Raw genomic sequence first — 27,163 nt, 5'->3', positions numbered from 1 at the left:
GAAGGGTTTAAGAAATTTCTCCATTCATTGATATTTTTGAAACTTTTCTTTTTATTCTGAATGGAAATTAAGCACTCACAATATAGTGTCTATATGTGCCCATATAAGTCTTACTGTGCTTTAATTTATTGGAATTTCCTTTAATTTTTTTCCCCAAAGAGACAAGTAGCACCCGACTTGAATATCAACCAAATGTGCTATGAATAAAAGCCAAAAAGTAGGAGTTTAGTTTAATAAGCACAGTGGCATCAAATTTTTAATTCTGAAAGCTATATGAGACTATAAATATGGTATTCACTAGGCTGAGCCTTACTGCTTAATAAACACTGTCTTGGAAGAGTGAACAAGTGTGTTAGAAGGCCTACCATAGTGACTATTAGTAGGAGAAATATTAATAACAAAAGCAACAGCCTTGTACCCAGCATTGCTCAGGAATTGTAACAAACGAACAAACAAATTAGTGTAGCTTTGAAAGTTTTAGTCCATTATCTTGATTCAAAATGGCATTCAGTTGTATCCAAACATAGGTGAAAACCTGCTTCTTGATTTCAGGAACCTTAATGCAAAAATTGGTTACGATACCTTCAGTGTACAAATGCATAGCAAACAAATAGACAACTTTCCAAAATACGTAGTGGATTATCAAGTTGTATTTTACTTCTCCCCAAAAATGTGCCCAAAGCTCAAAAATGACTTACGTACTAGTGCTGTGGCCTCTCTTCCTAGTCGCCTCTTCTATTTCATTTCTTCATCTGGTCTCACCCCAGATCTCCTTCCAAAAGTTAAATACCAGGTTATCCCTACAGTGATTATATTGCCCAAAGTATGTTATCTCTATAGATTATTTTTACTCCTCTGGCAGTATTTATTATCCGGTTGGAATTTGAATGGTCGACCAGATGTTTGTCATGATTAGGCCCCAAGAAAGCAATGGAATGGAGCTTGGTTTGGTTCCATTGCTTTCAAGGGACTAAGTCAGAACAAATGTTTGCTGAATTGTGGCTTTTATTATTAAATATAAAGATACTAATAGGAGAGTACAGGCTTCTAGCGTTAGCATACCACAGCCTTGAGAGTTCTTTAGGCATCAGGAAAACCTCCTTTTATTTTCCCAGACACTTACAGATTTTTAAATCTCAGTCTGCTGCTTTTCAATAGTGTTTTGATTTTTTTTAATGCTGATTTGTACTTTAGGTTTTTATTGATTCTTTTCTACAAATCACAGAATCTTTTTCTGGTGAAGGGCAATGTATAAAATTCTTAACAAGTAAATTGGTGGAGGAATGCTAGTTGAACTTGGAAATTTTAGGTTAATCCTAGCCCATGAGAATTCCTCAAACAAGTGAAAGTGGGAGGAATAACTTATGAAACTCTGTGATAATACAGCCAAGAAAAACCTAATCATTAGCTTTCCAGAATATCTTTGTAAGTTACAAGCAGAAATTAGACAGCCTTAAGTATATTGTATACTTTGAGGTTTTGGGTGGGAGACATTCCCCTACATTCTCTGTCAGTAAACAGAAGGAATGAATTTCCCCACTTGAGGTGCACTTGGGGGAAAACACATCTTAAAATGTTTATGATATTATGATAATACTGCTTCATATGCTGACATCATTCCTGGGTATAGGGAGGTTTTCTAACAGAGACATCTTCTCTGGGAAGAAACGGAGACCTCACAGCGCTACAGAATAAAAATGCATCATGTGGTGCTTTGGGTGTTGGATTTTTGCTTAAAATGCAATGTTCTCTGCAAGCAAAGGTTATTTTGGGAGAAGGCAAGCAAAAACACTCTAGATATGAAGAATTCCCAAGACTGCTGTAGTTGATAGACCATCAATATTCAGTACTGAATGGTGAAGATTTCCCTAGCATCCTCAAGAATAATGAGGGATAGTTCACTGAAAATCCCCATCTGTGCTTTGATGAAGGGTGAATGTTCTCATGGGGAAAAGAATACTCTGCGATGTTAAAGATGTAGCACAGATGAAATTAAATATGCTTAAAAAGTGAGGTCATTCGTTTGATTTTAATTTTCTCTTGATTTTATAAGTGTGATCTGAATATGCTTTCTGGAACATTTTGCTTTTCTCTTTAGCATCATAAATGTCTGGTTGGGGAAATAAATAAAGCCAAAATCTTGGGGGAGAAAGGTGCATGTACCTCTAGCCAGCACTTAGTGAAGCTCTGTGAAGATACTCATGGTGGGGGCATGAACATTAGCTTTGATCTTTGGGCCTTTCCAGAATAACTCATGTTACATTTTGAGTGGTGTAATAAAACATTTTGCTATCTGAATTGTTAGGCTGTTTTTGAGCCAGGTGATGTTAATATACATCTTTAATATACTTCTTGTGTACTACTAACCATGTTAAATCAATTTGGTGTACTTGTGACCCAGCTATATTCATTTCAAAATAATAAGTTACAGTAAAAGGATACAGGTTTTAACATCTCCAAAAAAGAATTATTCTGTTCCTTCACCATAAATGATTTCAAGATGGCCATCCTTCTATAGAAGAGTGAATTTGTTTGAGTATTGTTGATTCCCAAACTATGTACTTTTTTTGCTTTAGATTTATCATTACAAAAAAGGACAGTTAACACGAGGAAATATTCCAAAAGGTGCTGTTGAAGACTTGCTCTGGTGTCACAGGTTTCAAGCTTTACAGTTCTCATTCAGAGAGACTCTGGAAAGAGTTGCAAATGGAAAATATTGAGATGTAAAGCTCAACTGTCAGGCTACTTTCTAAAAGCCAATTTTTAAAGCGTCTTCTGATATTTCTTTTGCCATAGATTGATGCAGCTCTCTGAATCGTTTCACATAATATACATGCTGCTCTTCAAATCTACGTAGATTTCTGTTGCGTGAATCTTATAGGAAAAACATTTAGTCGTGTTCCTTCCCTGACTGAAGGAGGAACGTCTCTTCTGCCCGCCCCCCGCCCCAAATCACAACTATGTGAAACAAATAGCATATACCATTTAGTTCTTTTACTGGTTGAGAATACTACCATAAATAGTGAATATGAATAATGGCTTTATATCAATAGTAAAGCCTGAACATTTACAAAATTGGCCATTTGGAATATGTATAGCCTGCCCAAGTTTGTAGCTGTCAGGCCTACTGCATCTAAATCGAATTTTCTTCAGGATAGTTTTAAGTTGATGAGTTCTGACTGAAGCTGTATATTTAAAAAAGAACTCCCTGGTTCTGGCTGTATCAAATGAGAGAGGTCTGGGGTTGGTTTGTTTTTAAAAACTTGTCGTGGTCTGCTTAAAGAAAAGGAATACATGAGCTGCTTGGCAGGAAATGCTTCTTGTCAGATAGGCTAAGTTGTTAAATACTTCCCCAAGGGAAATGCTATCAATTTCATCAGTTTGAGCAATTTAAAGCTAAATTCAGACTACACTTTAGGAAAGTGTGCTGTGGAGAGCCACCCCAGTTTTCATAAACATTCCTGCAGTTTTGACCAATGGAAGAAGTGTCTCTGTCCTGCTGCCGATTTTTTAAAAAGAGTCTACTTAAGAGCCCATGCAACTTAAGAGCCCATGTTTGCTGATATCCTCAAAGCGGCAATTTCAAAAGTATGTCTTATTATTCATGGCCAGGGAGGTGCAGTTTGTGTCTTTTAGAGGGAGCTATGCCCATTTATGAATTTATTGCTACACAGAAAATTGGAATCTTCCTTGTAAGTAGTTGACTAATATTCTTGAGTTTGTTGACATTTGCAAAAGTGCTGAAATCTCGTGTGTGTGTGCGTGCGTGCGTGCGTGCTTAAACTGCACTCTCTGCTGCGTTTGTCATCAAGTCCATTCTTTGTCGTATTCTGGATTGCCAGTAGCTAATATCAGTTAACCCTTTCCTTAAGTTTCCTTAAGGTTTTTTTTTGGGGGGGTACACTTGTTGGAAATTAAGCAGTACAATATATATTGGAAGTCTGAAATCTAAATCTTCCCCTCCATCTGCCCTCTCTTTCCTAGATTGAAGGTAAAATGCTGGAAGTTGAGGAAGCCCCAACTCCTCCAAATCCTTCTGGTCAATGTCCTATCTGTCGCTGGAACCTAAAGCACAAATATTCTTACGAGGTGAGTACAGCTTCAGGACCTGTAGTGTATTTTCAAGGCTTAAAAATTGCATGTAGCTACCAGATACTACTATATGTTACTCGCTCAACTCTCCTGTTTCTTAGCAGAATAAATTACTCTTCAGAGTGGTTCAGAGGTTACAGGCTCCTGAGGGACTTTTCCTGGACCCTTTGGAGGCCCACTATGACATATTTCTTGAGACAATTTGAGGGTGAAATTGCTTGGCTCAGTAGCAGCCTTGATGCCATAGTTAGTGTAGAACTGTGAGATGTCCAACACCACGTCTAGCCAAGTTTTATGAGATCAGTTTCAGTTGATGTGGCCTGAGAGTGTTGACAAGGTACTTAGAGCTGTTTGTCCAACCACATGTTCTCTCAATCCCTGGTTGTTCATGTTTAATAAAATCTATGTGGCAAGGCATGACTGGGTGGGTCCAAGTATGGTGAATGCGATGTTACACAGTGGTGGTGCCTGCTGGCTTGAAAGAGGTGGTGGAACACTTGCTCATTTATTTATTTTTTAACACCCCGGACTCCCTCATTTAGGATAGTTAACTGACCAGTTGCTTTTCTTGGGAAGATGGGTGAGAGGGACATGGCAGAGCAGCTGCGGGCATTCTGGATGAAACATTATCTAGACTAGGGTGGTCCATCGGGTATCTCTAGGCCTTTTTTTGGCGGCCCACAGCAACACTTAACCCTCCCCCCCAAGCCTTTGCACTGCTTTCTGAAAGCTGGATAAGTTATGCACTGTGGTTTGGGGAGGAGATGGGAAGGCTCTAGGACCCTGCCAGAGCCTCGCACCTCCTTCCCAAAGCCTGTGCCTCGCTTTGCCAGCTTTGGGAAGGCAATGAGAGGGCTTGGGGGGGACATCAAATTTTGGCTTCGCTCGCCCACCCCCCAAGCAGTGTGCGGCCCACAGGTACTTTGTCAAAGTACTCTTGCGGCCCACTTGGTATGCAAAGTTGGGCTGCCCTGATGTAGACCAATTTAATTCTTGGTTCAGTCCTGGGTTTGGCATCAAACCAGCCTTGGTTACGCTGATAGATGACCTTTATTGGGAGAGGGACAAGGGAAGTGTAACCTTGCTAATTCTGCTTCATATCCCAGTGGCTTTTGATACCATCAACCCTGTTCAGTCTGCTGTCCATAATATAGATAAAACTGGTATTCCACGTCCTTCCATGCCATTCACATACCAGTGGGACACTTGTTTCCCTGATTTGCAGCTATACACACTTAAGTAGCTGTCATTGCTATGTTTGCACATCACCTTTCCACCAGTACTTTAACCAATACTGGCTTGGAGTATAATAGACACAATACAAAAAGAGAGAAAAATAAGCAAATGAAAGTACCATTGAATATGAGCAACAATGTTTGCACTCTCAGAAGTTGCTTTTCCAAAGGTTATTCCAAGTCTGGAATAGACAAGGGGCAGGCAATACCATGCTGGAAATGGAAAAGAAGAGAACCAGACAAGAGCACACCATTAAAGATAAGGAAGCCATAGCTGCAGAATAAGCTAATGTCAATTGGATTAATAGACTAGAGACAGAAATGCATCTGGAGGAAAATAAATGGTTTGTGAGATGGCTGGCTCACTAATAAAGAGGGGGAAACAAGAAAAATAAGGAATTGAAAAGGAGCGATAAACAATTTAGTGGTGATGGCCTTGTTGAATGAGCTTTCAAGAAAGCAGGTAAGGAAACAGTAGAGACATGGAGTTAATTAGCAAGTCTGGAATACATGCATCCCAAGGGGTTTTGCTAAGATACTGCTCCAGAGTCATTTTTAGAAACTCTCAAAGGGCTGAGGAGGCTTGTGTGAAAATAATGGAAAATGACAGGCCAAAATCAAAAGTTTAGGAAGTGATCATGACATTTGCCGCATGGAAAGTGTTAAGGCCAGGCACTATATGACCTTAAACACATGGCTTAATGTCACATGTATTTTGTTGTAAGCTGCAAATAGTAGTTGTATGGAGTTATGTCAGCACTGGGGCTGTTGGGGGTGGGGAAAATTTACCCTCTTCTTCCCCTGTCATAGGCCCAACAAAAATAGCTTCTCTGAAGCTGCTATTTGCTTTTGAGAAGCTCAGATCAAGTGTATTATCTCGAAGAACATAATGTTAAATGAACAGATAATTCAAAACAATTGTAAAGCAAAGTACACAAACATCACTGCAGAGCAGCTGATCTGATATTGTAGGCCATAGCTAGTTCCAAAAAATTCTTTGCCTCCTACTGCACTTACAGGTTAATAAGACAAAAATAAGGGAGAAGTGTCTGTCCTAAGAGAACCCATTATTTTTTATGTCTGTGCATTTTGATAATACAAGGCATTCCCTTAAAACAAGAGACATCTGGCAGGCCTGCTTTTTACCCAGTACTGTCAAGCCATTTTTTGGCATCCACTGTTATTAAGAACGGTATACAGTTCTTAACTCATCCTCACAACAATCCTGTAAGGCACTTTTAGGCTGCGATAATGAATTGGCCAAGGTTGTCTGGTGAGCTTCATCTCATGTCCAGACACATAACTCCTGTCTATTTTGTCAAATCGGCCTGCCTTACATGGAAAAATAATATTAGGGAAGGTGATCTTCTTGTCTTTAATAATTAATATAGGCTTGAACAATAGAAGATGGCTGTGTCATTGCTAAGGGTGACTGAAAGGATCCCAAAGTAACCATCAGTGTGCTGAGTTGACAACTAGGGTATATTAGGAAGCATTGTTGATTAACCCTCAACAACTACCAAACCCCCTTTGCTGGCCAAATATTTTTTCAGAAGTTTTGTAATACAGTGGTACCTCGGGTTACATACGCTTCAGGTTACAGGTGCTTCAGGTTACAGACTCCGCTAACGCAGAAATAGTACCTCGGGTTAAGAACTTTGCTTCAGGATGAGAACAGAAATCGTGCTCCGGCGGTGCAGCAGCAGCAGGAAGCCCCATTAGCTAAAGTGCTTCAGGTTAAGCACAGTTTCAGGTTAAGAACAGACCTCCGGAACAAATTAAGTACTTAACCCGAAGTACCACTGTACTCTATTTGTACTATTAAGGCAGCAGTTACTCTGAAGATTTAGTTTTGGAACCAGGCTTTCATGTTGATGGTGCTGCTTTATGGAAGTGAGTCTTGAGCAACTTACAACTATCGGGAGCAGCAGCTCAATGCCTTCCACATGCGCTACAGCAGGGGGATATGGGGTGTCACATGGCAGGACAGAATTCCAGACAAAGATGTGCTCGCCCAAGCCCACATGTTCACATTCCCGTCTCAGCAACATATACGTTGGCTTGGTCATGTCCACAGAATGGAAGATGGCAGGATCCACAAGGACGTGTCTCTACAAGGAGCTGGCTTCAGACACCAGGCACATTGGCAGACCAACACAAAGGTGTCTGCAAATGTGACTTAAAGGCTGGCAACACCAACCTTGCCATGTGGGAATCCCTTTCAGGTGACTGCAGTGCCTGGAGAAAGGCAGTCAAATTGTGTATCCATAGCAGTGACCAGAGGAGGAATGACCAGTGGGAGGAGTACAGAGAGAAGAAATGCCATGGCAATAGCACAACTGGACGCCTTCATCTCCTCCAGCTGCAACAAAACATGTCTCTCCCACATTGGTCTCTACAGCCACAGCAGGCTCTGCAACCTTCCAACAGCTTGACCTCACCCCCCAAAGGCGCACTCCTCCACTGTCTCCTAAGACAGACAGATGCCAACAACAGTATAGGATCTCTTGTAGCTGAATTTTCAGTAGATTCCATCTTCGCATGGAATACCAGCTCTTGCCCATGTTAATTAATGCTGCTGAATCCTCAAAGATTGTGGCTTTAAACATAATTCTTTTCGTAAAATCCTAAATACCTAACTGGTTATGTATAGATACGTTTTTGTGTTTGCATTTGTCGTGTGTGTTCCTCCTATTAGTTTCCCATTCAGGGGCTAGATTGTATTTGGACCAAACTTCACAGGGTGACAAATAGTATTTCCTCTACTTTCTGGGCTAAGGCATAAAGACTTGCTGCTTCTGCAGACATATGCCATGATTCAGTAATATGTTTTTTGTTCAAAGTATTATCCTTTCCACTGAGGAGTCTCTTTGGATTACTCCCTTTTAATAAATCAGCCAGCCATGTCAAGGTTGATGTTCAATCCAGAAGTTCTTGGGTGGGGAAAGTGCTCTGCTGTACTTGCCTGAGCTGAACAGAGACAAGCCCACTGTAGCAGTGTTGCTTCCAAGGAGTTGCAAACTCTCATGCTGATGCTGCAAACCATAAGAGAAGAGATTGCTCTTGTGCTGTGGTCCTGTTTGCATGTTTCCCACAGGCATCTGGTTCGCCACTATGAAAACAGGATGATGTACACCACCTTGAGCTCCTTGGAGGAAAAGGTGGTATATAAATGTAATGTAAAGGGGGGGGGGCTCTTCCTATGTTCTCATGTTGGCAAGCAGCTGGTCTCCAAGCCATACCTTCATAGAGATCTGCAGAGATGTGACCGCCTAGTCTCACTCTTGAGTGCACTGCCAGACTCCTCTCCAATTCATAGCATGTGCGGAGCAGGGTTAGTTTTAAACTGATGGTGTGATTTTGCCATTTCAGAAGCCAGCTGGTGCTATTCTCCTGTTGAAAGGTGAAATAGATAGATTTGCAGGCTTAGAGGCAACATTACAAAATATGACCGTCTATGTTTTCACATACCTCCAGATATTCAAATTTTCATTTCTCTGCAGTTTTTTTCTCATTGTCTATTTGACATGACAGGCAATATATGTATCTGGTGTTGTGATGTGAATGCAATGACTTGGGATTGCAGACTAAATTTGGGGTGAAAATTTAGAGTTCATTCCAGGCATAACTGTTTTGACAAGCTGCTAATGACCTCTGATGAATCTCCCTTTTGCCATAAATTCACTGGGTGACCTTTAATGAAGCCACTCTTTCAGCTTCCACTAGGTAGTAATACTAATCACCTTTATAGGGTGATTGTAAGGGTTACAGTAAAAAGACTTTGAAGGGCTATATTGATGTTAAATTTTTGCTTCTTTTAGGTTTGTTATTTATTTCACTCTTACATGATTGGAAATAAAACCAGATTTTTTTCACTGGGAAATTGGGAGGTTTAGAACATGAAAACTTTAGACAGCAAAAACCCTTTAAATTGATAGCTTGAAGTACCAGAGGAGAACTTGGAGGCAGCAGATCTTTTGCAACCCAAGGGGATGGGATAGTATGTGTTCTAAGATAAGAGTGTGTTGGCTGTATAAACAGACTCTGGCTCAGATTCTGATGGTGTTCAGTCAGATTATTAACACTTGTCAGTTCTCCAGGTGGCCTCAGGTATTGGTTCCGTCCACTGTTCCAGTGAACCTCTAAATCCAGAAAATGTGTTGTTCACTTTGGAGTTTGTTTACCTAGTGGGAGAAATCAAATACCCTATGGAGGTGAAGGCAAAACATGTTTCCTCTTTTCTCCCTTGGAACATGATTAGTCTGATCATGCAGTAAATGTCATCTCACTTTGGCAGCACAAAGCAGAGACAGAACTGCAGTATTTGCTTATTAGCCTCGAATTAATTCAATCCAAGTTGTTTTCATCAGATCCTACAGATTACAGGGGTGGGAATCTGGGTTCAGCCTCTCCCAGGAGCTGTCCAGTGATTAAAGCAAATCTGTGGTTGCAGTCTTGGCTGCCCACTAGCACAAAATGTTAATTTCATGGAACATGACGGCAGTGTGCAAATCTGCCAGAATTCTCTTTCTCTCCTTTAACCCTTTTACATTCTTGTTTGTTTCTCCTGTGCCCTAAAACCTGACTGTATCTTTATGCATTGTCCCTGTTGCTTAGATAAATCCATGTGATGATGCTAGTGGGAGAGTCCCTGTTGCACTTGGGACTTTTCTGAAGTTGCTGTGACCTTTTGCTAACAAGCAGCCCTCTTAAGCCAAATGGCTTAGGGTACAATTTTCATGGCTGGAAATGGGTGGGACCTAATTGATTTGTTTTGAAATGACATTTTGCAAGTGAGAAGCAGATTAGTTGCTGCCTCTATTTGGTCAAACAGAAACTGGAAACGAGCCCATTCTGTTGATGACAACTGAGATAAAGAAACAGCGCCTTTTTCTGCTCCCTATTTTTAAAATGTCACATGAGCAGTGTTGCATTTTAGAAAGGCACAGGAACATTAAGGAACCTGAACATAATAGGCATAGGACTTACTAAAATCTTCTCATATTTCATGTAAATTATGCTAGCTGCTCTGAGCAGCATGAAATTTGCCACTGACTTCTGCTGCTCCCAAACAATTTGTGTAACTGAGCTAAGCCTTTGCCTCTGAGGCACCCTGTGCTGAACTCTTCTTTCAGTTCCCTCCATGGAAGTGAGTTCACTTTACATGCAGTCATTGGGGTGTAGCACTGTCAGCACCGCCTCTCAAAACAAACTGGTAACTATACAGTCACTAGTTAAGTTGGTCTCTTAAAATGTTTGCTGATGGGACCTTGCAGATTATAATCCATCTCTGGCAGGAGGTGCTTCCTGCAGTCTTGCTGCTGAAACTTTCAGGTAAAGGCCAAAGTAACTAGGAAATTTTCAAACTACTAGTTACATTGTTCTGAAGAAAGCTACTTGATTGATAAAGTGAGCAGTGCAACAAGTTGCTAAGCACTTCTATAGAATTTTTTTTTCAAGTAGGGGGTAAGTATGACTATCTGTCTGTCTATCTATCTATCTATTTCCCCCCTTTTCTCCATGGCGGCATACATGGTTCTCCCCTTCCTCACCTTTTCTTCACAGCAGTCCTATGAGGTAGTTTAGGCTGAGCAGTGGTGACTGGCCTGAGGTCACCTAGTGAGCTTTGTGGGCAAGTGGGGATTTGTACCCTGGTTTCGCAGATCCTAGTCCCAACACTACATCACACTTGCATTTCACTGTTTTAACATTTTGATGATTGCTACCTTGGGCTCTTTTCAGAAGAAAGTCAGGATACTAGTTTAATAAATAAAATTAAATATTGAAGGAGGGCTGGTGGTTATGGGCTCTCTGAATAGCCTGATAGCAGTGCTACAAAAGTCATTTTGGCAAGTGTTCTAAAACGTCTGTTGAGGTGCTTTTTAAGAGTGCTATCTTATCTTGCACATCTTATCTTACATCTGGACAATGTCTTATTCTATATATTGATATGCCTCTCATAATGCCAAAAATGCATGCAGTCCAGCTTTCATTTTTAAGAGAAATGTGCAGGCACTGATCTACTAAAGACTGAGAAGCCAGAGGGCATGTTGAGGAGAGCAGCAGCATAACTATGCCCCATAGTGATCCCATTTACCTGACACAGAGTTTCTGCCTTCGTATTCTTTTTTTAAGTACTTTGCTCTACATATAGTTGGCACAGGACCCAGATACTTAAGGGCCCCCTTCTCCCACATGACCCTTTCTCACAGGTCTGCTTTAGAGACTCTTCATCAGATTCTGCTACTGCCAAGGTGCTGTGACTGGTGAGGACCACAGATGGAGCCTTTACAGCGATGGTGCCCCAACTTCACCATTCTCTCCCCTGAAAGGGTCATCTGGTGCCAGGTTTCTGTCATCAGCTCCCAAAGGAATCTATTTCCCCAGGCTTTTTGTCAATGAGATTGAATTCTGCTCTTTGTCTGTTATGTGTTTATCTCACTGTTTAGTGCTATAGATTTTAAATCTTGCAAGTTGTTCTGATGATTCTCTGGATTTGAAGAATGGGGTACAAATGTTGATTTAAAAAAATTAAAAGAGAGAAATTGGGTTGTATAAAATTTGTGGAGTTTTGAGCCGCTTGCTGCACCACCTGGCTTAACAGAATTTGGTTGCCATATGTCTGCCTCGAGAGGCAATGAAAGTATATGCCTTTGTGGGTGAAGTCAAACTGTTGAAGAGTCACAGTGCCTGCTGTGGCTGTAGAGACAGGAGAGACATGTTTTGCTGCAGCTGGGGAAGATGAAGGTGTCTGGTGATGCAGATATACCATGGCGTTTTTTCTCTCTGCGCACCTCCAAGTGGTCATTTCTCCTCTGGTCACTGCTATGGAAATAGAATTTGACTGCCTATCTCCAGGCACTGCGGTTGTCTGCAAGGGATTCCCACAAGGTGGGGTTGATGTTGCCAGCCTTCATGTCACGTTGCCAGCTTTTATGTCACATTTGCAGATATCTTTGTAATGCAGAGTTGATCTGCCAACGGGCCTGGTGCCTGAAGCCAACTCCCTGTAGAGCATGTTCTTGGGGATGCAGCCACCTTCCATTCTGTGGACATGACCAAGCCAGTGTAGATTATCTGCGAACCTGTTGGGAATGTGGGCTTGGGAGGACTTATATTTGTTTGTCTGTCCTGCCACGTGATGCCCAAAATCTTCCTGACACTGTGCATGTGGGAGGCATTGAGGCATCATGTCTGGTGGGTGTAAGTTGCCCAAGTCTCACTACCATAAAGCAGTGTGCTCCACATACAAGCCTGGTAGACCTTCATCTTGGTATTGGTCATTAGCATCACATTCTCCCATGCCCTTTTGGAGAGGCAAGACATTGCTGTAGCCACCTTGCCAATATGCTTGTCCAGCTCAGCATCGATGGAGAGGTTGCTGGTTATGGTAGAGCCGAGATAGACAAAATTGTCTAGCACCTTAAGCAAGTAGTGACCAGTGCTGATGCGTGGAGTACAGTCATACCTCGGGTTAAAGTAGCTTCGGGTTGAATCTTTTCAGGTTGCGTCCTGCGGCGAACCGGAAGTAACGGAACGGGTTACTTCCGGGTTTCGCCACATGCGCAGACGCTCAAAATGACATCACGCAGATGCAGTGAATCGCGACCCGCGCACGGGCAGATGCAGGTTGAGTTCTGCTCTGGATGCAAACGGGATCTGAAACAGATCCCGTTTGCATCCAGAGGTACCACTGTTCTGGCAACATCCTGACCCAAGATGTTGGTCTTCATCAGGGTGATGCTAAGGCTGAACTCCATACGGGTTTGGGCAAAACAGTTGATGAGACTCTGTAGAGCTTCCTCAGAGTGCCCTGTCAAAGCTGTGTCATCTACAAACAACATCTCTCCAATAGAACATAGTTCCATTAATGCAATGATTTCCATTTCCACAGTGGAACTTGCCTTTTTCCTCTCCCCACTACACCCCTCATGCCCTAAATCTGCTGCAGAGCATGGGGGGACCCAGAGCAGATTAAAGGGGTGCAGGGAGCGGAAATTCAGTTGTGCAGCCAAACTTATTTGCACTAACAGAAGTCCTTGTTTGGATAGCACCCTTATTTTTATTTTTGTATTTAAAACCATTGTATTAAATATTTTTTCATAAGGAGATGCTTATTGAATGAAACTTGGCAAATACACCAACTAGGTCCAAATGAATACACCAGATCACAAATCTTTTAAAACAACCTTCATTTACATAGCTCAGAGTTACTATTGCTGTTAGGTAGTTCTCCAACTCCAGTTAAATTGATTATTTTTTTTAATTCTTGTAAATCAGACAGTGTGTAAGACGGGGGGGGATGGCTATCATTTTGCAAAAAAAACAAGATTTGGAATTCGCATTACAAGCTAATACAGTTCAAAAATAATACATGTAAGAGCGTGTGCTGTAATCCTAGATCTTTGAAAGCTTCATCCTGGTCCCCAAATGCCAGGTCATTTGAGGTGGCCCAGGGCTGTTTCATACATTATACTGTTGCAAAACTTTGTAACAAGGAGTGAATCCAATGATATTAAACAGCTTACTTGGGCAAAGTGACTGCTCATGTGGGTGGTGTGCATATTATTTGAGCTGACTGTTGGCTTTTCAAGCAGCTTCCACTCCCATCCCAGTTCCCTAACAAGTAAAGTTGTTTACAGTGTTTATTTTATTTAAAAATATTTATTTCCCACCCTTCATTGCGGAGGCAGTTTTGGTGCAGGGTACATTAAAATTCAATCAACAACATAAAAGGAAACATAGCAATGATAAAAAGAATACCGCATCTTAATGAGCAAGAGCAAGAGAAAAATACAAAATCCACCGAAGTGCTAATGTTTAGCAAATGCCTAAGGAAACAGATGGGCCTTCAATGGGTGCAGAAAACCTCAAGAATTGGTGCCAACTGTGTAGTGGTAGCTCCTCATATGTGTAGCTACCTCCCTACTGAGGTGCATCTGGCCCTGTTTCTCTATATATTTTAGGTGACTAATTAAGAAGCATATTTTTCAGCTGGCATTTGGAGGAGGAGAGACTCTATCACTGCTGCTATTAGTAACTTTTTAAAGAGTGATTTGTTGTCTGTTTTTAAGGATATTGTTATTTTATGCATTTCTATCTATTTGCCTGTAGTAGACTTCCCTTTGGCTTGAATAAATAAAAAAAATTATTGTGTGCAGCATGGGAAGAATTCATGGGGAAACAGTTCCCATGCTGATATAGTTATGTGCAAGTTAGCCTTTTAAGTTACCTAAATCCTGCTCTTTCATCTCAACTCAACATAGCTTTTAAAATAATGTTCCTCTTAGCAAAATTTCTATCTATTATTCCAGCTCCACTAAAGAAATACTGTATGTTATTCATTTTGCCACAAGATATTGGTTGAAAGCTCTGGAATGTCCTCTGAGGTAGGGTTGCAATATTGCTCCATGGATATATTTCCAAAAAAGGTGCAAAACATTTTTCTTCTGGAGGGTATTGTGATGTTTTGGATTCTTCATTTTATAGAGGCACAAATAACACTAAGCAGGCAGGTTTAACTTTTATAAATAAGAAATAAAAAATGCCATGTTTCAGGATGGAAACCAATTTGTAACTGACATGGGCATGCTCAGGCTCAGATTCTTTTATGATTCCTCTTTTGTAGTGTTACTTGCACTACTGAAATGACACTGTCTTTCCCTTTTTCCATCCTCTGCATTCCATGGCAAGTTAGAGGGAGTGGTTTTTAGTCCAGTAGATAGAGCAAAGCGCCTTGGAAACGCCTGATAGTGTTGTAGGAGCTGTTTGTGCAGAAACATCAAGGACAGCTAATCTCTCTTGCTTTTCAGAAGCTTTGGCTCAAACATCACTTTGCAGGTATTATGTCATTCATGCTCTGGTGTTGATTGGGTTTTTCCCTTCTCTTTGCTTCTAAAGGATGTTTTATTGCTCAGTCAATTCATAACCTCTGAGGGAAGGATGCTGCCCAGGAGAGTCACAGGCCTCTGTACGGAAGAGCACAGAAAGGTTGAAGTCTGTGTGAAAATGGCTCATCGAGCAGGTAACTCGTTTTGTTTGGGAGCTAACTTCAGTTTTTGAGGCTTCCTTGCGTTGGAATGCATTACATGCAAAAACTGGGCTGCCAAAGATAACTGGGACTCAGCGACCCTATAATGATCAGAAGGATTTGCCCATCCTGAGTTCCTTGCTTCTTAAGAATGCTTCCCAGAATGCAATGCCACAGAGTGTCAGTCCAACTATGATTTTCTGAGTAGTTAATGGCTACCTGTTACTGGTTAATTAAACGCTTCTTTTGATGCATTTGACAACTCACAATGAGTTAGGCTAGCTAGGCAGTGGTGTAACATTGTAGAGCCCATTGAATGTTTGGATTTTGAATCTTGTTAGTGCTCCAGGTATTTCAGCAAAACAGCAGCAGAGCTGCCAGGAGCCTCCCCACTGCCCCTCTTCTCCTTATGTTCTTTGACCTTAATACTAGGCAGGCTCCCATATGCTGTGTGTGAAATAAACCATTCAGGAGGACACAGAGGAAACAGACTCCTGTTTTCTATATTGGAATGTTGCCCAGTATGGCTAGAGATTTACCATCGGCAGCATTTTGATACATACAGGGAGTCTAGAAACCAGTTAGGTTGCAGTTATTTTGCAGTATGTCAAACAGATCTCTTTTTTGAGGAAAAAGAAAAACACTGCTACAGTGAGATGTTGAGGTTTTTAGTTTTGGACTAAGAGAAAAACTTTGGTTTTGGTGATGTACTTTGGTGAATAGATGGAATCTGAGTGAGGTTTCTATTAATAAATGTGTTAGTGACTTTTTTGCTATGGCAACTCAAAGCAACTTACAATATTTTAAGCAAAAACAAACACATACATACATTAAAACTAGCATTTTAAAAATATAATTCTATTTAAATAATAATAATAATTTGGGGATTAGTATGTAACCTAGAATAGCTTATGACATCCCACTCTAGGGTGGGTGTGTATGTACTTTAGCTGTGATCTTATGCATACATTTTCTACTCAAACTGACATCAGAATCTCTCCCCCTCCCCCCACCCCAATTTTCAGGTTTGCTGCCAAATCATAAACCTAAACTTCCCGAAGGTTTTGTTCCAAAAAACAAGAAACCAAAGCTCAACAGGTCAGTTGTCCTCTGAAAACAGGGGTGTTGTTGTTGTTTTCAGAATTAGAATGCATGGAGTGAAGGCCACAAACTTATTCATGAGCCAGACTTTATAATGTAACATCTCTCAAAATGGGGAGCAGGCCTTCCTAGTCCTGGGGAGGAGAGAGTGCAAGCAGCCTCTTTATGCTATGTTGGTGATAATGTGACTGGATTTGTTGAATGAAAAGAGTGGAATTGCCAATTGCTGACTGGTGCATGCCTGGTTGCCAAGTGCTTGAGGTGAACTGGAGCAGAGAAATGAGATATTGAGGGCTTAAGACATGGGCAGGGGATAAGTTTGAGAAATGCTGCAGACAGGTTGATATTTCCATTCTTCATTTTTTTCACACGAACGAACCTGCTTCTATTGACCTTGTAAAACGTGTGTGTGTGTGAGAGAGAGAGAGAGAGAAGGTGCCTTCTTTATCTTTCCTCCCCCTCCCATTAATTCTCTTGCCTACTGTCAACTTTGAAGGAGCTGAGTGCCATTTAAGAAAAATGGAGCTGGGGAAAACAGTCGCTGCCGTCTTCTGTGCTGGTGTGAGCTTTGAAATAGACAGGCTGTCTAGGTATTGGCAGTGGGTGGTGGACGGGACAGGAAGGAGGAGCTCATTAGATTTGTTGCCCTCTTTGTCCTGTGCCTGTTCCTCTTTTGTCTACAGTTTGTAGTTCACCCGCGATTTGCCCTTCCTCTGTCGCACTCTTCCTTCTCCATCCTGCCCTCCCTCTTTGCCAAGCAGCCCCTTGCCCCTTAATGGGGGAACTTAAACCCCCTGTTGCCTCTTTTGCTTTGCTCTGTGTTAAGAGGTGCTAATCCCCTATTTATGACCTCGCCTTCTGTTTCCATGGGGATGTCAAAGCAGTTTATGAAGTTCATATTAGCAAGCTGTGGGGTTACTAAAGGCCACAGGCACGTTGCTTGAGAAATCAGAGGCTCCAGGCTTTCAGCACAAGATGCCTCTTGCAGTGTGGGCCTAGCCCTTGGTAGTCCATTTCTCTTAAGATGTTGTGCCATAGGCCAGTGTATCTCTCTGAAGATCATGTTCTGTGCAAATATTGGGGAAGAGTCTAAGTGTGGAACATGCCTGAGGTTTGAAAAGGAAGACTCCTGCCGCTCCACAGCTTTGCTTTCAGAATATCAAATCTGTATCTTGCTAGTTTCACACATTGATTTATTAACTCCAGGGTGACTCACTGCAGCTGTGAAATAATGCCTACTAGATGAAGGCAGGAAGGGATGAATTCTAGTCCCCTGCCCCCCTCCAAAATTGAATAGGCAAAAGGAGTAGTCGCTCTGTCTGGCATCACATCTACGACGTTAGTTTTGGTATCCCTGCTTCATCTTCTGTCCTTGCTTTCCTTTGCTTTTCCCACCACCCAGAAGGAATCTGGGAGAGATGGGGGTGAGTGGCGAGCTCAAGGAGAAAGCCGGAAATGGATCTGGCAACAGAGCCAGGCAGCCACGGAGGAACAAGGGCTGATCTTTGAGTGTGCAGAAGGCATTATTAGGGTGGGATAGTAAAGGAAAGTAGGTACTAATATTTAAGGGGGCTGCTTGGAGTTCTGCTTTTTAGGAATGCTACTCCAGTTCATCAGGGTATTGTCTCTGTCGGCTGGAGGTAGAAAATTCTGCATTTTTGGAGTCTTGCCATGTCTCAACCGCTACAGCAGTGTTGAGGGGTTTGGCTCTGTGCCTACCCCCACCTGTGCCTCCCACGTTGATCTCTGGAACAGCCAGTGATGCAAAGGACAGGAGACTTTTTAACCACTTCCTTTCTACAGCCCTAGGGGGGTTAGGTCATGACACTCTGTCCAAACTGCCATGTCCCATTTTCTTTAGAGCAGCTTCAAAAGAAGCAATTGTGTTTAAGGTACAGGCCCCAAGCTTGAAAGTTGCCATGTTCAGCTCTGCCGCAGTCTTGTTTAAGTACCTCCAACTTTGGTGCTTCATGCTTCCACCTGTAAGACTTACATAATTTGCAATGTCATAAATCACAGTGTTTAAAAGGGGGAAGTGACAGGATCTTCGGTAGGAAATAGAGACACATTTTCCTGCTGTGAAGAAATATCAATATTTTGGGGACTTTCATTTCTCTACTCCTCTTGGTCATCTCATCTGCCATTCCTGCCTTTGGGCTACTAAGTCTTGAAGTGCCATCTTTGAGCAGTTGGGCAGACCACTGAAGGTCTTTAGTATAGGAGAAATAATGTTTTTTGCTTTGGAAACACCAGATCTCTTAGCTCAAGGCTTCCTTTAGCATAGCTTGTTCAGACTTTTCAGTTTGCTTCCCTTCTCCAAGCAAAAGACAAAGGAAACAAAAGATGGATACATCTGTTCCCTCCACAGGTGGCTTCGCCTCACACATTGAGCCTGTTCTGTCCATGGTGATCAAAGTAGCTCCTTGAAAATGCAGCAGGCTCCTCATGCTTGCTTGAGTTAGCAAGCAGGTCCTTCATCTGAAATACCACCATAGAGTTCTGAATATTTCTCCAAGGAAGAATTGGAAAAGTGACAGAAAAGCTGTGCAGTGGCTCTGACTTGACTGTTGGAGTCCCACTGGTTACAGCTTGACTAGATTGCCTTCACACAAACACAAGAAAATAACCTTGGATACTTTTTCCAAAAGAGTGGTCTTATTGTGGTTCCATTAACACACTTTTAATATACAGGAATACATTTCCCAAAATAAAGTTAATTAAAGTTGAAAGGGGGTGAAGTAAGCAAATCCCTGATTAGTGTGTGCGTGTCCCCCACCCAGTCATTCCTTTCAACAACACCCCCCAATGATCTCACCATACATTAAAACGAATTGACCCAGAAAGCTGTTTCCTTAATAAAATCGCCCCCCTGTGTCTGATAGGCAGAGTTTCTGCGAGGTCCTTATTTGCAATATGAACAAATTGTTCAGTAGGAAGATGTATTCCTGCTCCCTTTTCTTTATATGTACTTAGAGAAGAAGGCATAAAAAGCTTAATCAGAAATAACAGTTCATGAGAAATGGTTGTCTAAAAACGTTATAGACTGTATATTGAACATGTTCAGATCTTATGAGAGCAGCTTGCAGTGCTACCTGAAAAATATCAGAACTGAGAAACTTCTCCACTAGAGTTTGTGTGTCTCAGATCTTTTCTTTCATTCACACAAGCATTCAGAATTTTGCATCTTACCACCTCATAATAGGACAGAAAGAGGTTTCTTCTTTTCTTTTTTAATTTTCTCAGAATGGAAAGTCAGGCATACAGAGCGTGTGACTTCATGGGAAATTCTGCTTTACATGTAATGGTTAAATGGTTACTTTAACCTGAAGGCCACTTTCCATGCCCAATTCCCCCTCAAAATTCTTTTCATTGTTCCCCCTAAGCAAAGAGATAAGTAACCCATTGAGCTGTCTTTGTCTGGCCTGGTGCCCTGACTGTACAAAGGCTTGGAGTTCTCTCTCATGGGACAGTGGGAAGAAGCTGGCTGATATCAGATGGCACTGACCAACCAACTGGGCTTGGGGGTAAATGATCTGCTTGAAAACAAGAAAAGTGATTCTGAAATGGAAAGGACCAAATGACCAAAAGTTCAGGCTGTATCTATAATGCAAGCTGTATCATTCAAGCACCAGCCCCCAAACCAGAACTCCCAAACCACACACATCTTGCAGCCAGATGCTCACAGAGAATTACCATCTACATGAAACCTCAGACTGAGGTCATTTAAAGTTTTGTAGTGAGAGACCATAAGTTTATTTTATATTACACCTTACTTCCAAGGAGCTCAACATACAGCTCTGCTTCTCACTTTCATGGGGTTTGACAGTCTCCCTCACCGTTCACAATGCTGAGTGTTTAACCAGGCTCTGGAGAGTGAGATGAGTCCAAGGTTTCCTCCAGTGAAGGTTGATGAATTCCATCCCCTCCCCATTCCAAAGTTGTGGCAGAAGCCTGAGATTGTTTTTGTTCTGCACTTGGCAGGTGCAAGTACACAGCAGTAACAAGCCTCTGCCTACCATCCTCGGCTCCAGGCTGGAGAGGACGGTGCGTCGGTTTGCACTATGGGCTCAGAACATTCTCCCTGTTACACACTTTCAGGAATGGAGGTAGAGCAAGCCAACACGCCTCTGCTTCCAGCTCAGAGCTATAGATGGGAGGCAGAGGGGAGGGGTTTCCCTGTGATCCTGGCAAGTGCTCATCATCCCTTGCTGGTGCTCTGGTGGCAAAAATGGATGAACCTAAAGTGTTGAGATTCAGGACCGACAAAAAGAAAGACTTCTTTGCACAACAAATCATTAACTACAGAACCTGCTACCTCAAGTTATAGTGATTGCCATCCACTTGAGCAACTTTAAAATGTATTAGGCAGATTCATGAAGGATAAAACTGACAATGGCTAGTTATGATGGCTCCGTACTACCTCCAGCATTGGAAATAGTATGCCTTTGAATACCAGTTTCTGGAAACATGAGTGGGGAGAGCGCTGTTGCGTTCATGTACTGCTCATGAGCTTGCAGTGGGTGACCAGATACCTCTGGCAACAGAATGCTGGACTAGTTCGGCTGCTGACATGTTATAGTGGACAGCCCTCCGCCCTTCTCCTTTCATTGTTTGTCCCATAATGGGAATGGCTAAGGTGAATATGTGTAGAAACTCCTATAGTTCCATAATCCAAATGTTAATATGTGTATTTGCACATTCCAAGGATTTCTATAAGTTTCTAGCTTAATGATTCCCAAACCTCTTTCTCCATAGACCATTTGAAAATTGCTGAGAATCTTGACAGGCCACTTAGGGATTTTTTTTGCCTGTTGTAGCAATTTTAATGCACTGTGATAGGTGCTTTATGATTTTAAATTGTATTTTTACAGACAGGCTGTGGGTTACCTGAATGAAGCTCAGACCACCAGTGGTTCACAAACCACAGTTTGGGAATCCCTGTTCTAGGCCACTGAAACTGTTTTTGCTGTGTTCATCTATGTTGGTGCAGACCAACTATATGTTAATGCCATTATAATGTTTCAAGCCTTGTTGAGCCATTCATAAAAATTGGAACGGGGGGAGGGGTAGACACTTTTGTACCAGAATCAATTTGGCAAGCATTAGCAAGCTTTCACATGTTTATGCTCTTGAGTTTACACATAGATCAGTTGTAGTTGTATTATGATGGGCTTATAACTGAGACATGGCGACTGGTCCAAGAATAGCCTGTGAGCTTCATAGGCAAGTGGAAGTTTGAACCCCGGTCTTCCAGATCTTAGTCCAACATTCTAACAATTGTTGCCTAGATATTTTACTTGTATGAAGTTACATTCATAATTGCTGTAGATGGTAAAAGTAATACTCATTGTATCGGTGGATGTACTAAGACCATATTTGTATCTTGTGCTGTGCTTCTCTGAAAACAATAGAAAGTAATTGCAGCATGCTTTTGAAGGTCAATGGATGCGGGACAATTTAGGATCAACAGGATCCCAATATTGACTACTGTCATTGATATTTATTTATTTATTTATTTATACATACATACATTCATACATGGGGACGCGGGTGGCGCTGTGGGTAAAACCTCAGCGCCTAGGACTTGCCGATCATATGGTCGGTGGTTCGAATCCCCGCAGTGGGGTGCGCTCCCGTCGTTCGGTCCCAGCGCCTGCCAACCTAGCAGTTCGAAAGCACCCCCGGGTGCAAGTAGATAAATAGGGACCGCCCACCAGCGGGAAGGTAAACGGCGTTCCGTGTGCTGCGCTGGCTCACCAGATGCAGCTTGTCACGCTGGCCACATGACCCGGAAGTGTCTGCGGACAGCGCTGGCTCCCGGCCTATAGAGTGAGATGAGCGCACAACCCCAGAGTCGGACACGACTGGCCCATATGGGCAGGGGTACCTTTACCCTTACCTTTTACATTCATACATACTCCGCCCATCTGTCTGGGTTTCCGCAGCCACTCTGGGCAGCTCCCAACAGAATATTAAAAACATGATCAAACATTAAAAATTTCCCTAAGCAGAGTTGCCTTCAGATGTCTTCTTAAAGTCGTTCCAGAGGTCCATTCTTAACCTGAAACTGTTCTTAACTAGAGGCATGCTTTTGCTAATGGGGCCTCTTGCTGCCACTGCGCCGCCAGCACACGATTTCAGTTCTCATCCTGGGGCAAAGTTCTCAACTTGAGGTAACTCTTCCAGGTTAGCGGAGTTTGTAACCTGAAGTGTTTGTAACCTGAGGCGTTTGTAACTCGAGGTACCACTGTAGTTGTTTATTTCCTTGATATCTGATGGGAGGGCGTTCCACAGGGCGGGCGCCACTACCGAGAAGGCCCTCTGCCTGGTTCCCTGTAACCTCACCTTTCCCTGTTGCAGGAAAAGACTCACCTTGGGATTTTGTCCAAAATAAATGCCCACAAGTATCAACCTGGATTTCTCTGGTGTTGCTTGGCTTGAATTTTTGAAAAGAAGAGATAAAGGAACTGTAGTATCTCTCTTATTGCCAAGTGTACCACTGATGACTGTATTTGGAAATTAGGGACATGTGGAAACCCTTTTCCTCTGCAGAAAATTAGTTTCACCAAAGTGAAATGGGGTTAGGCAAAGAGGGAATGTTTGGCGTAGCAGAGACTGCCTCCAGCCCGAGGGAAATGCTTGTTTCTCTCCCATGCCAAATCATCAACATTAAAAGGAGTAAATAAACAGGGGCATTTTTTAGTTTTGGACAAAGCATGTTTGAAGTAGTAAAAGTAAAGTGTGTTCCATGAAGGGCATATGTCCAAAAGTCTGTTTCAGCTAACAGTGAAAAGCCCCCAGTCGGCTTGCTGTTCACAAAAGAAGCCACAGGCCTGGACCAGAGAGTTGGATTAACCTGCTTAAGAAAAACAATAAAAGCTTTAAAATTTGGCCTTTGCTAAATCCCTTTTCCTTCCCAGAATTGGAGTGTGTGCCTCCCAAGGCTCTAATTGAAAATGGAGGGATGTCTTAAGCCATTGACTTCAACATAACTACCTCTCATTGCTTGTGTACCTCCAGATTTCCTCTTCCAGTGAGATCATTTATTATCAAAGGAGCCTCCTTTCCTCCATTAAATGCCTATAAAAGTTGTTTGGCAGGTTACATTGGTATCCTCCTCAACCGTTAAAGTGAACAGGCAGTGTCTCCACTGGATTTTATTTATAATCCAGTGGAGAGCCAGTGTTGTGTAGTGATTAGTGTATTGGGTTTATCGATCAGGATTCAAATCCCCACTCAGCCATGAAGCTCACTGGGTGACCTTGGGCCAGTCACTCACTCTCAGCATAATCTACCTACGGCGTTGTTGCAGCAATAAAATGGGAGAGAGAACTGTGTGTGCCACCTTGAGTGCCTTTGGGGGAAATAAATTGATGTTTGGCCTTCAGGTAAAACAAATTTACCCACTTTCAATGAAATACCAGTAGAGCATTTCCAGAATGAACTAGAGTTTTTAAATTTCAGTTGTCCTTCCTAGATTGACCCCACAGACCCAGCTTTCTCCTTTTCTGCCAGAATTAAACACAAAGGCTGGTTTGAGTTAATGCGTTGGGCTGATTAAAAAAAAAATTAATTGGTGCTCCTTTTGCATAAAGCATAAAATACTTCTGCTAATTCCTTGCTGCTGATCTTTTTGACTTGTACCTGAAGTGGCTTCTGCACTAATGGACCTGTAATACTAGCTATTGCCGTGTGCTGAGGATAGAGGGTTATTGCTGAGCTTCATTTTGGAAGCTGTTTTGTTTCTGAAGCTTGACAGTGTTGAATGCAGTCTGTTTTTTCACTTGGTTTGAAAAGCTCTTTGGGATCCTTTGTTGTGAAAAATGCTGGATTAATGTGAGAGGTTTTTGTATGTTCCATAACTACTTGGTGTTGTTGAGATTTCATTACCATTTTACAGGCCCCCAATGCTTGCTCGGCACTTCACTGATCAAATAAATTACACTAGGATCTGCCCAAAGCACTTAACATCTAAATTTGCATGGTGCAACGAAGACAGGATGACCAAACCACAGGGATGGAGGGGGCATACTGGGGTCATAAGACCATGTTACTGCTCACCAGAGAGTTGTGTGCTCAGCAGTGTTGCATTTTTTTCAGAGAAGCAGCAGATCTGGTCCAGTTTTGGACTGAGCCAAGGTCTAGTGGTGCAAATTACACTGTGGTCATGTTTTTAGTGCTTTAGTGCTCTTGCAAGACTACATAAGAACCTAGCCTGCTTCCTCTCCTCCCCCAATCCCAACTGCTTGCACTGAAGAAAAGTAGTTCTCCACCACCATGCTGATAGACCAGCACCCCTAAACCATTTACAGAATGGCTTTCCCTGCTGTTTTGATGCATTTGGCTGATCTATTGATTAAGGAAGTATTCTGTATTTTATCAATGCAATTTTATTGTTGGCTTTCATGTTGTTTACCACCTTTTTAAAAGGTTGGTGGTATAGAATGTTTTGCAAATAAATAAATGACAATTGTGTTAATGTAGATTGAAAACCAAAATACTAGTTGCTTATGGTAAAAATGATCTCAACCACCATGTATTTGCAGCCTGAGAACGTGGGAAAGCTGCTTGAATGTATTTGGCTTGCCAATCAAGACTAATAAAAGCTAGCTAGAGGGTGCGTGCTGGGAGTGGTAAATGCCTCCTGAGTTGATGTGTCAGGCTGTTTTAAATAGTTGGGCAGGGGTTGCTCCCTGCTTAAGAGGCCCTTTCTGCACCCTGAAGTGTTGGACAACTCACCCAGTTGCTAACATCCCCTTTTGTGGCAGGGTTCTGGAGACGGTGGTGGTGGCTCAGCTTCACACATGCTTGGAGGACACATTTTCTAGATCCATTTCAGTCTGGATTGGATTCACGGCTGGAATTAGTGCCAAGACTTTCTTGGTAGCCCTAACTGTTCACCTTTGTTGGGGAAGAGACAAGTAGAGTGCAACCCTGTTGATTCTCTTTGATTTCTCAGCTGCCTTTGATACAATTGACCTCTTGAAACAGCTCTGAGGGTTGGGCATTGGAGGCTCAGTATTACAGTGGTAATGTTCCAGGACAATTTCCAATAGCAGTGGGGGACTTCTGTTCTGGGGTCCAGAAGTTGGAAAGACAATCTGTTCTGGATAGGGTTACACTCCCCTTGAAAGAGTAAGTGGGGTACTCCTTGATCTACCTTTATACTTGGAGGCCAGGTGGCTACAATGACTAGGAGTGCCTGCATTCAGCTATATGGCTGACTTGCCAACTGTGTCCATTCCTGAGCAGAGAAAGCATGGCTGCAATAATCCACCCTTTGTTAATCTCCAGGTTTGGCTATTGCAATATACTTTATGTGGGACTGCCCTTGAAAATGGAGGCTGAAATTGGTGCAGAATGCTGCTTCCAGGGTGTTGACAGACACTGCCAACCAGACTCACATAACATCAGTTTTCGAGCTGTACCTCTTTGTTTTGCAGATTCTGTTTCCAACACTAGCAAATCAAACGGAATCCTACAAGAGCCTCACTATAGTCTCTTATAGGCATGTGTGAAAATACATTCTCCTGCCAAATTCTTATTCCCAAGCAGAAAGAAAACTTAACCTAGTTTCTTAGGAAAATAGACTTAATTCCTTTGGAGACTCTCTAATGAATCTGGCCTATTATGTAGTTGTCTTGTGCCTGCAGCTTATGACTCTGTAGAGCTTGGGGTCTTCCCAAAAAGATGAAACGGGATGAATACATTTGAAACTGGCCTTTGATGCAGTCAAAAAAACCTGACATCCAGCTATAGCCAGTCAGAATTGGAACCTGCCAGAGGCTTAAGTCTGTATCTGTGTCTGATCTATTTTAAATATTGAAATGGAGAAGAGGGTGAGTGATCATGATTCAGAAACACTGTACATGCCCCAAGCCGGTCTTGTATAACAACAGCTAGTAGGGAAGGGGAACAGGAGCTGCATTTATCCTGTCATAAGCTACACTGGTCCTTGCCAAAGTACTTGCTGCTGAGTCAAGCAGCTCTGGGTATGCGCAGCTTCAGTGAGTTGCACCCGCTGTCACAACTAAGAGATGCAGCCCACTTGCTCCAAGATGTTCAGTTTCTTTTTGTCAAAAACCCATTAGAATAAAACACCAAGATTATTGCACTATGCTTCATAGTGCCCCAGCATTCACTCTTGTACAAATGAAAGTGAGAACCCCTGGATGTCAGACCTTTTCTCAATTGTGAGTCACTCATGACCTCTTTTCTGCTTCTCTTCACAGGTACCTTACCCGATACTCTATCAAATCCGTGCGGCCCATTTGGAACAAGGGACACAAGTGGTGCAAGGTTCCCATGCCTATATCGCACCCTATACTCCGTGATAATGTTACTTATGGGTCAAAACCTCTTCGTTTTAACCACTAGGATGGTATAGAGCTAGTGTTGACAGCAAATTACAATAGTTGTGGCTCAGTATTTGTCAATCCATTACAGGTATTTTTATGTCTGATGCTCTGGAAAGAGCCAAATGAACATTTTTCCTCTGGAAGCATACAGGAATTTTCAGAAAAGAGGGAATTTAATGGCTAAGTAGAATTGTCATTTAACTGAAAGATAATGCAATAGATGTTGCTTCAGGATAACAAAACTTTATCTTCCTTTATTTAAATCCCAATTAAACTCTTGGGTCAACTCCTAGTGCTGTGTACTGTTTCAGTTCTTTGGGTAGCTTCAACCTCTTGCACGCATACAA

At 42.2% G+C, this 27,163-nt stretch overlaps 1 protein-coding gene across 3 annotated transcripts in view; it reads left to right on the top strand.

Annotated features, from left to right (window-relative positions):
- The window catches only part of MRPS18A (mitochondrial ribosomal protein S18A), a 30,521-nt gene extending 3,413 nt beyond the window's left edge, over nucleotides 1–27,108 (top strand). For all 3 annotated transcript variants that reach the window (XM_083604638.1, XM_083604636.1, XM_083604637.1), the window contains exons 3-6: nucleotides 3,985–4,089; nucleotides 15,228–15,351; nucleotides 16,383–16,455; nucleotides 26,691–27,108. In XM_083604638.1, the coding sequence (XP_083460764.1) occupies nucleotides 3,985–4,089; nucleotides 15,228–15,351; nucleotides 16,383–16,455; nucleotides 26,691–26,835 (447 nt within the window). In that variant the 3' untranslated portion in view covers nucleotides 26,836–27,108. The remainder of the gene's footprint in view (nucleotides 1–3,984; nucleotides 4,090–15,227; nucleotides 15,352–16,382; nucleotides 16,456–26,690) is intronic.
- The last annotated feature ends 55 nt before the right edge of the window (nucleotides 27,109–27,163 follow it).

The sequence above is a fragment of the Podarcis filfolensis genome (assembly GCF_964270895.1).
Source record: "Podarcis filfolensis genome assembly, chromosome: 3".
NCBI lineage: Eukaryota > Metazoa > Chordata > Lepidosauria > Squamata > Lacertidae > Podarcis > Podarcis filfolensis.
The sequence above is the reverse complement of the archived record's forward strand: the minus strand, read 5'-3'. Positions and strand labels throughout refer to the sequence as shown.